At 32.8% G+C, this 10889-nt stretch overlaps 2 protein-coding genes across 4 annotated transcripts; one reads left to right on the top strand and one right to left on the bottom strand.

Annotated features, from left to right (window-relative positions):
• Window positions 1–548: 548 nt before the first annotated feature.
• LOC140834393 (protein NONRESPONDING TO OXYLIPINS 2, mitochondrial) lies at window positions 549–3611 on the top strand. Of its 3 annotated transcripts, none has more exons than XM_073199242.1 (3): window positions 549–724; window positions 1183–1352; window positions 3383–3611. In XM_073199242.1, exons 1-2 carry the CDS (start codon window positions 597–599, stop codon window positions 1331–1333), a joined length of 279 nt encoding a protein of 92 aa, XP_073055343.1. In that variant the 5' UTR covers window positions 549–596; the 3' UTR covers window positions 1334–1352; window positions 3383–3611. The 3 variants fall into 3 exon arrangements, with proteins under 3 accessions (XP_073055343.1, XP_073055344.1, XP_073055342.1); XM_073199243.1 differs by having other exon boundaries at window positions 550–724; window positions 1183–1301; XM_073199241.1 differs by having other exon boundaries at window positions 550–724; window positions 1183–1346.
• Window positions 3612–8810: 5199 nt separating this feature from the next.
• LOC140833499 (GATA transcription factor 9) lies at window positions 8811–10168 on the bottom strand. Its single transcript, XM_073197838.1, has 2 exons — window positions 9747–10168; window positions 8811–9630 (listed from the first exon to the last, which is right to left on the bottom strand). The coding sequence occupies exons 1-2, from the start codon at window positions 10074–10076 to the stop codon at window positions 8917–8919; spliced, it is 1044 nt and encodes a 347-aa protein (XP_073053939.1). The 5' UTR covers window positions 10077–10168; the 3' UTR covers window positions 8811–8916.
• Between the last annotated feature and the right edge of the window lie 721 nt (window positions 10169–10889).

Raw genomic sequence — 10889 nt, 5'->3', positions numbered from 1 at the left:
TCTCGGCACCGATCGGTCGGCAGTCGGCGACGACGGTCAGTCGGTGACGGTGGCGGCGGTCGGCGGTCGGTGGCGACGGTCGTGGCGGGAAGTGGTGGTGAGTTTTGATATAGAAGAAGGATAAAATTGGAAAAATATGAAGGATTAAAGTTAGATAAATAATCTTAGGGAGTGAGGATGTATTATTTTAACCCACATAATATAACATAATCATTCATAGAACGTATTGACTTGGTTAAATAATCACGCGTACCAAACGAGGAATAAGGTTGGTTAAAAAAATAAACTCACCTTATCACCCCTACGGCCCTACCAAACACTCCCTGAGTGAAAGATAATTTATTAAACTCTGGTACTGTTTGATTATTACGTTTTAATAGAAAAAATTAAAGTTTTAAAAACAGACAATTATTCTATAAAAAACATTTTTACGGTTAAACGAATTATTGTTGTGTAAAAATATTAAAACTATTGAATCAAATTAAATTGAAACAATTTGTATGATTATTTAAAGCACCACGTACACACCTCAGTTGGATAAAATCCCCTCCAAAACCCTTTTCGTTCCTTCCCCCAGGCCCCATTACGCAATAACAATGGCTTCCCGCTCCGGATCAATTTCAAGACCTGCAATCAACCTTCTCAAATCCACCATTATAAAGCCCGGCACCAGACCTTCGTTCCCCGTTCAATCACCGCGGCCCCAGCCGTTACTTTTCTCCAGGTTTTTTCCGTAAGCCCTAATTGAGTTATGTACCCTGTTTGCCTATTCATTTTAGTTCTGGATCAAGGCTGGATTTTTATGTGCCATTCCTAAATTTCATGCAGAATGTGCAAATGGGTTTCACTAAAAAGCTCCGGTCATGATGTGTGCTTTTGGATGATAAATGCAAGTCTTTACGTTTTTTAAAATCAAATATCGGATAAATTACTTTAAAAGCTCAGTGTTTTGGGTCAGTGGATTTGGATTTGATAAAGGTGTTCGGTGTTTCTAATGAAAAGATTTGAAAATCAATCGAATTACGTGCTAAAAATTATATTAGATTGAAAAGATGAATTTTCCAAATCTCGATTTTCTTTGTTATCAAACATCTATGATTGATTTAGATGATATATTTTAAGTCCATATGGTAACCTAAAATTTTCAAATCCAAATGCGGCTTAAAATATTTTGTCTCGCAGGCCAGTGTCGCAATTGGGAGCCCTACAGTCTCTGTTGCCACTCCACTCAGCTGTCTCCTCAGCTAGGCTGACATCTTGCCTGGGTGCCGATTCCTTGGGCTGTAGGTCGTTGTCTCAGGGTATGCTCTGCTGTGCCAACCCTGGAGTTTGATAGATTTTTCAAGGTTTCTGTAAGAATACTCTAAATTTTAGATCTAAAATGATTTTCCATGTCTCTAACTATAGCAATCTGCTAAACTTTCTTTTCAATTTGTTGTACTATTATTTTCATGGAGTTTAGCCGAGTTACTTGCAATTTCGGGAGAGTGCAATGGCTGATGGGGCATCATGAGTTTCAATTCAGTTTTGTATTTTTGCTTGAAATCGAAATTTTAGGGGGATGAAAGATTCATTTGCTTACATAGATAATTTGATGACAAGTGCACTAAAATTAACCCATGAGTTACATAGGCAACTTATTCGACCAATAGAGGCGTTGGAGAAACAAGTTAGAGTGCTGTGTTATCTCTAATAATTGGTCGGAAGTTAAATGTGTCTGTCACTGATTTAAATACACTTTGCTATGTAAATTTTTATCCTACACAGTAATGAAAAAATATGAGTGTGCCATTGTTTTAAGGCAATGAGAGAATAAGAAGTTTCAATATGCAGGCACGCATGGACTAGGCTAGGGGAGGTTAGCCGTTTGAAATTGAACAAATATGTACAAGTTTCATGGGCCGGTTATACACATGCTTTCCATGTTACTTAGGCGTGACTTTATATGAAGTACCATGCATAAAAATTGTTGTTGTTGTTCGAAATTTAATAATATTTGTTGTAGCGTGGTACATGATGGTTTAACTCATATTTTTTTTGTTCGTTTGGATCAAACAACATTCCCGCGATAAAAAATCAGTATTATGAGTACTTGAGTGGCCATCCATATGAAATGATGCAATTGAATTAGGAAAAACCAACAGCTGTTTAACTGGAACAACTTTTGTTTGCTCCTTTTGTCAGCTCCTCTTTTGAACTGGATCCTGAATTTTTATTGATTTTTTGAATGCTGTATTATCTGTCATCTATCCCCACCCTGCCTTTTGCTTCATTATATTATTTGATTTTGTAAACCAGAGATTCTCTCAGTTTCTCTGCTGCAAACTAGCTTTTCATGAAACTTTGAGGAAACAGTTTCCTCTCTTATCTTCTCAACCTACATTTAGTTTTTTGGGTAAACGTTAGTGATTTAATATCAGCCAGAGCAGAATATTGGCTTTGGGTTGCAGAATGCTACACGATTTGAACATCGATGACCACATTCCACAATCAATTTTTTTCATGGATAATTCAGATTGATGATCAATTGAGGCTTCTACATAGTGATGATTGTTGTTATTGATAGAGGCTGTAATATATACTCTAGGTTAGTGATCTTGGATATGCTCAGCCGTTAAGCTCTTCATGTGATTGTTTTTTAATTTTTTTACTATGGAAAAAATATATAGCTACCATCCAGATGATTGAAGCCCTCCGCGTCTACTATTATGGCATTTGCATAACAAGCAAGAGCTGATTGTTGTTAAAGAACAGAATATGATCTGTAGTCCTTGATGATGGTCATTTATTAGATTTGACATCGCGATTGCATCTTTAGCCCCATCATTTGAAATTCCTTATCCTCACTGATTCCACATGTTGGTAGGATTTAGTATGCCTACCAGATTTCAGATATCTTGTTCACGATATTGTTTCTATGGAGCTTTCATTGTCTCTGTCAATGTCAGCGAATTGTAACTTTTATAATCGACATTTTTTGTGGTTTTTCCATAGTCGTCAAATCAAAGACACGTCCTTTTAACGAAGCATGTGTCTAGAACATGAAGTGAATGCTTCAGGCATGCCTCGAAGGCTCATGCTGTAGTGCAAATGCATCTTTGACATGGATATTATGTTTTTGTGCGACTTACTTACACAGTGTGCCTGGGCTCCTAGACTCCGTCATCTTCCCTGCGCTTGGTTTTTCCAATTGGGTTTGTAGTTTTGTGTATAATAGGGATTTTACATCAAGTCATGTATTATAATTTATTTTGATTGTTGTATGCTTGCAAAAGTGCTACATTATGTGATCGTTGTCTCATTTTTCGCCTCTAGTAGAGTCGGTTCTGGTATCCATTTGGCATGTAAATTCATTGCTCACGAGTTGATTTCTTTATTTCAGAACTAGGTCTCTGTGTGCCGCGATAAGTGATGAGATGTTTAAAGGTCGAAGAACTGGTGTGATTCGATGTGGCAATGCTTATGTTTCATTGCGACGTGCTTCAAATTCTTGATAATATGTACAACCAATTTTCCTTTCCTAAACTACGGAACCAAGAACTTGCTCACTGAGTTTCTCTTCTATTTATAAATAATATATTGCAGCAATATAATTTGACATTTTCAAGTTCTTCCAGGTGTCTGTATCGTTTAATTTTCCAGCTTCCATAGTAAAAACACATTACTAATCTGCCATGCGTTGTGGATATCAAGTTTTGCTATTAAGTTTTTCCAATGGATAAAATTTAATGAATAGAAAATATAAATACAAATACAAATATATTGAACATACTCAGATGAAAGACAAGCTAAAAAACAACCATTACATCTTGCTATCACTTTTCATTATACTAATAATAATTTTGGAGTAGGTTTTTTGCGAGACGGTCTCACAAATCTTTATCTGTGAGACGGGTCAATCATATTGATATTCACAATAAAAAGTAATACTCATAGCATAAAAAATAATATTTTTTCATGGATGACCCAAATAAGAGATCCGTCTCAGAAAATACGATCCGTGAGACCGTCTCACATAAGTTTTTGTCATAAGTCTGATGCAAAGATTGAGTCGTAGCATGTGGACTGGTCATAGGCCGATGTTACTAGTAAGTAATACTTGTGTGCCACAATATGCATGTAAAATATAATTATTTTTAACTATTCAAATAAATGCATTATGTATGAAAGACTTTATTGCTTCGTTCTTACAAAGAAAATGCACTTCATTTTTATATTTTTAGAGGTCATGTGGATCTTGTAACAAGCACACACAGAGATATATTGTATTCAAGGGCAATTTATGACAGAGGTGGTGGGCAATAGGAGACAGACTCTTTACAATGAACATGGAAATAATATCCCCATGCATGGAATGGGAGCCCATTAAGATTAAGTCGGGTACCATTTGACCATTAAAAAATCTTCTCTGTCTCATTTTTTTAATTTATACACATATATTTGAACCATTAAACTAAAGGCTACTAAAACGACAACAAATGGTACATTGGAATGGAACCCTCGACAAATTGCTAAATTATCCATCTCTATTCATTTTTATAATTATCATATTATATAATATTATAACATATATTTCTTAGTCCATCGTAAATTATGAAACTTCTCCACAAACTAATTTTTAAAAAAGGGAATTAAAACGAACTAAATAGTAATAAAAAAACAAATTACAAACACATAATGTGTGTACTCCGATGATGGTATGTAATAAACTAAACATGGTCACGGGGATTTGACTTTTCCTAAAAAGAGACTTCGATCGAGTGACGTTGAAGATATATATAAAGATCCTCATCGTGCAAAAATTAAAATTTCTGTATATCATTATTAATCTGGTTAAGAGTTAATTAATATAAATTTCTTAATGAAGCAAACAAGAGTCCCCATGGGTTGCGTTACACACGTGCTCGTCACGTGCAGACGTGGGTCTTCCTTCAACTTGGTTTAACATATTATTTGCCAAAAAAATTACATTTTCTTGTATATATATATATATATATATATATATATATATATATATATATATATATATATATATGCCAATGGTTATTAAGGTGGAAGAGAGGAAAAGTTATACAGAGGCATGTGATTACTGACAATTAATGAATTTATCTATATATAAAAAAACTGCATGTTATGGTTAATTAATTAATTACATATATTTAAATTCAATTATTTAGAGAAATGCTGTGCTGGCGGCAGATTAAAACATTAAGTTAACAGACTTTGTTAGGGATTAAGGACAAATAATGTCGGGTCATGTAATACTACATCCGTGTCAATTATATGGATTTTTATTTATTTTAAGGTTTTAAATATATAATTCAGTTTCTATATTTAATGATTTTTTTCTTATTTTTAACTTATAATATATTCTTATTAACTAAGTCTTAAAAACATGCAACCATTTTTTGAATGATTTAAATAAGTTTTTTTTTTCCAATTATTTGCTTACTTAACAAACAGACTTATATTTTTGGCATGAATGGAGTATATAAAATTTTAAATTCATTATTTTTTAATTAATCGGTAAAACTATATATCATAGTCTTAAGATTCTTAATTTAAGAATATATGGCAACCTATGGATCAGCGGTGCCTAGGATCTCTCAGCAGTAGTACATAATACATTGATTTATCATTTTATTAATTTCTTTTTAAATTATAAAATTGATTTTTTAGATATTCAGAAAATATTATATGTTTGATGCTGATTAATAATTCACATATACACATTTATTTTTGTTATTTCTTGGTGTCAACACGTTTTCTTAAATAATATATTTTTAAAGTAATTATATTGATATGGTTAAAGGCAAAAATTTATGTGAGACGGTCTCACGAGTCGTATTCTGTGAGACGAATCTCTTATTTGGGTCATCCATGAAAAATTATTACTTTTTATGCTAATAATATTACTTTTTATTGTGAATATCTGTAGGGTTAACCATTCTCACATATAAAGATTCGTAAGACCGTCTCACAAGAGACCTACTCTATGTTAAATATGTATATATAGCACACATATAAATGTTTTGCTCCAAAATAAAATGTCACGCGGTTTCTTTATTCGTATGAAATTTAATGAAAATCCACTTTTATAATTCATTAATCGCTTTTTTTCCCTGAAAATATCCTTAAAAAGTTTTATTTTATTTACTATCTAAATTTTAAAAAACAATAAAAATATATATAAGCTCTACCCTGCCCCGATCTTCATTCTCAAACAAAAAAGAATTATGCATGAATAAATTATGATCTCTAAATTATATATTGAATGAATTGTTCAATATTGTTCGGAAAATAATATAGTTGATAATCGAGCTAGTGAAGCAAAAAAGGGAATACAAAATTTTGGTCCAATTTTAAGTCATTAATTAATAATTATTATATGCTCTCAAAAATAATAATAATTAATTATATATCAGAGAAGGCACGTAATCAATTTTAAAGCTGGGAGTTGAAAAATAAGTAGCACAAATTTGAAAATATTATTCGATCACATGGTGTGCATGGAAGTAGGCACGTCTCCTCTTTTTATTTTTATGATATATGTATTTTTAATGCATCGACTCTTTCTCGAGGACCAATAAATTCGGGTGGTGGACTTGAAGTCCGTGCCAATAAAGATTAAAAATAAATACAATCTCTTTATAATATTTAACAAATAATTAAAGATTTTTTAAAGAAGATGTAGAAAACAAAGTAATTAAATATGCATAATAAATAAATATATACATAATTGATTAATAATCAATAGTCGAGAGTTTGATTTTTCGTACCAACATTTTATCAAATGAGTTTATCGCACAAGATTTATCAAATACCATTTACTTGGGTAGTGTGCTTTGCAGTTTATTGCGTTAGTCCGGGGTTTACCCGGTATCTCTCGAAAAGTAGTGGTCGTGGATTTTATCGTTATATATATATATATATATATATATATATATATATATATATATATATATTGTTTATTATATGTGTACAATTAAATATATTTGAAACAAATAAAATTCAATATCGCTTCCTCTGAACATTCTCTGTATTTTTTTGAAAAAGATAAATAAATCGCCACAAATTATATATTTTCACTCATATTCATGTACTCCAGAGGCCAAGAACTATCCTTGGTACATGCCCCCATGGTATAGAAGTTGAGTTTCCCAAGTTAAGAATCAGCGCCAGAGGTGGTGCCATTTCACCAACAAAAAGGGGAAAATATCAAAATTAAAGGGCAATTCTATTAAAAATTAAATTTTTATTTCTTATATATATATATATTATGTTGCATTACCTTAAATTAATCACTCATCCATTATATGAGATGTTTAATTAATTATATTAAATAAATAAATCCTCATATTCCAGTATATATATATATATATATATATATATATATATATATATATATATATATATATATATATTAAAGACTATAAATAAATAAAAAATAATACGTTGGAATTTTTTGTTGTGGTCAACTCGTGGAATCTCCATTTATTTCTTTATCAAAGGTGTAAAATTGAGAAAAAAGGAAATGGCATAATTATTAATTTATCGATCTTGGAAAAAGTTCGAAAGGAAAAGAATTGAGCGTCTCGTTTAGCTTTGTTAGCCAAAGTGCCAAAATAAAGAATTTTATTTGAAGATAAAAATGATAAACTATATAGTAAAAATTTACGTGAGACGGTTTTACAGACGTATTTTGTAAGACGTATATCTTATTTGGGTCATCCATTAAAAACATTACCTTTTATTGTGAATATCGATAGCGTTGACTCGTTTCACAGATACAGATTCGTGAGACTGTCTCACAAGAGACCTATTCTAAACATAGTTCGATTAATTTTTAAATAAATTATTTGGATATTATTAATCCGGTGCTTGAACTAAATAGCCCATATATTATTATTTATACACGGGTCACACTACATATTCCATGTGGCCGGCGATTTATACAAATCTTAATAGTCAGTTTGAACAAATATTTATATAAAAAAAATTATAAAAGTTTTTTTTTTTATAAAAGTTTTAAAAAATTGTTGGCGAAGGGTTTCCGATCTATATGTCCAAATTTAGAATGGACATCCGGTTTTAGACTCAATCGTAACAAATCTCTCAACCAACTCAAAAAAAATTAATATTTTGTATATAAAATGATGCAATAAATTTGAGATTAATGGTAGTTTTACTAAGAAAAGCCTTAGGAAATTTTTTCTGGAAAAATTTATAATATTGTTAAATCAATAATCATAAAAAGTGACAGTCCTGCACGTACCTACATGCCGGTATAGACCAATACAAACATAATGTCCACAAAATACATTGAATTGGACTTTTCTTGTCTATCCTAAAGCCAAAAAAGAACGTTTCTACCGACATTTTTATATTCATACTTACTTCAATTTGAAATAAAGTAATATATTATTCAACAAAAATAAATAATTAATTAACGCGAATACTTAATTAATTAAATTTATCATTTCCATTGTATCACAAGCTAGCTAAAATGTATTATTTTTAGATCATAAATAAATTATATTGATCATAAATATATTATGTTTGATATAAAAAGGAAAATACCACATGGGGTTTTATTTTTCTTAAATTTAATTTCCAGCATACCTAACTACATTTCTATAATGATTTGATTTTAGTGTTAATATCGATCTAACTGTCATAATGCATTATAATAAAGCATAAATTATTTGATTACTAAATATTAGTTCAAGAATTTGGGCAAAAAAATAAGGTAAACTTCGGATTTGTTTTCTTGATCATGATAATATTAGAAAAAAAGCTACAAAATTCCATAAGTTAGGAATCAATAGTTTATGCTTGTTCTTGAAATTGATGGAACTAAAATCCCAAAAAATAAGAAAGGAAATTACTCTAATAAAATTAACCTCAATGCCAAAGCTAAATCAACTGTCGAAAATCAGGGCCGATGTGTTGATGAATCAAGTAATCGTCGCCGTTGGATATGTCAAACATCATATTCTGATGATGGTGATGCAGAAAGTGTTGCTGCTGACTTCTCAGCTGCTCTTTCTGCCTTCTCAGCTCCAGAACTTTGCGGTGTGAATTGGAGTGCTTCGTGAGCATAAATGTCGGGCTTGCTGCGGGGCGGTATTCGGGTACCAGTCGACCCGATTTGTACCTCACCCCACATGCATTGCACAGTGTTTTTGGTCCCATGGGCCCGGTCCGCCATTGCGGTGTCTTGTCGGTGGCGCAATGGAGGCACTTCCGACCGTCGGAGGAATTATCCGGCGCCTTCTTCTCTACCACCGTTGTTTTGCTGCCTGCGGCGAAGTTGGACGAAGATGACGATGACATGGTGGGAACGTTGGAGGATGGGGTCGGAGCCACGGCGAGAATGCGCGATGCCCAGTTTCCGGGGGTGGCGCGTGAACGCTTGCTACGCGCCTTCGCGGGGACCGACATTTCCGGCCGGAGAACGGGGCAGGTTCGGGTAGTGTCAGGCTGGAATCTGTATTGTTGAGTACTCTCCGGAGCTTCGTTATTTCGAGCTTTTAATCCTTGTATGAGATGCAGCTTCTGCAAATCCTCGCTTGAGAATGATTCCTCCGAGAAATTCGATAGCCATTCAAGCTCAGCCAAATCATCATACTGCATTAAAAATGCGACAAATGTCAAAAACAAAAAAAAAGAAGAAAATAAATAAAGAATCATCCAAATTCTTCAAATCAAATCAAGTCATCATATTTTTCAATCAAACGCCGCACCGGGAGGCACAGTTCACTGGAAAAATGGCCATCAGAAAAGCCGCGGCCCCCGCCAACGTCGGCAGAGTGAAGCAAAGGCTCGGCAGTGCTCCCCCCGGAGAATGAGGAGTTACATGAGTTATCCACCGCCGTAAGTGCGGAGGAGTCCGTAGGCATTCCAGTCACAACCGCCTCATCGCCACCATCCCCCGCCACCATATATTCATCATTCGGGATGTCTAGAAGGTCCTCAATGACGAATTGGTCGCTGTTTTTAGCGTCGGAGGGATGTTTCTCGGGCGTGAAATGGGTGTTATAGTAACCTGTTTGGAAGATTTCTGGGGTTTCCATCGAAATTTTCACAGAATATGAGTGTAAAAAAGGAGACAAGGTAAGAAGGGAAACGGAGTATTTATTTGTGTGTGTTATTATATTTGCGTTAAGAAAGGGACACCTAATAATTTGGATTTTGACGAGGAAATTATTATGGCTTTTATAGGAGCATGGAGAATTTGCTAGTCTTAAGATGTTTATTATTATTAATGTCGAAAAATATATTATTCTGATAATTGTGGATGTGAAATCATCATAGTGCCCTTCGTGTTTATTTTTATCTTTTATTTCTATTCTTTTAATTTGCTCCAATACAAGTATTTGAATTCATATATCGAAACTCTTATTGACTGAAAATTTATGCATGGAAAAATAAATTAAATTTCATTATTTCAAAAGCAACCGGGATTATATAATTACTTTTATAATAAATTTGTTTATTTTAACCTTTTCTTGTACTATTTCCTATGTTGTAATGAGCAAGGAAATTCGTGCTTCATATAATAATGTGATCAATATTATTTATAAGCACAAGTCACTTGGTCACTTCCTTAACACGAACTTTGTCCACCTTTAACTCGAGAATAATAATATTTAAAACGATGTATTAAATTTTGAAGTTGACCAATTCAATTAAGTACACGAACAACAGTAGCATTAGGATTTGGAAATATATCTATTTGCGATGCCTAGCGTGTGTATATATATATATTTCCCATATTAATAGTTTTTTTTATCTAGGGGCAATTTTGTAACTTGAAAACACACAAATTAAGACACATTGTTATTTATTTTCACAAAATTGTAGGAATTGAGGATGTTAAATGTCCA

The sequence above is a fragment of the Primulina eburnea genome, chromosome 6, assembly GCF_022965805.1.
Source record: "Primulina eburnea isolate SZY01 chromosome 6, ASM2296580v1, whole genome shotgun sequence".
Lineage (NCBI taxonomy): Eukaryota > Viridiplantae > Streptophyta > Magnoliopsida > Lamiales > Gesneriaceae > Primulina > Primulina eburnea.
Note: the sequence above shows the minus strand (reverse complement) of the source record. Positions and strands in the feature narration are given on the sequence as shown.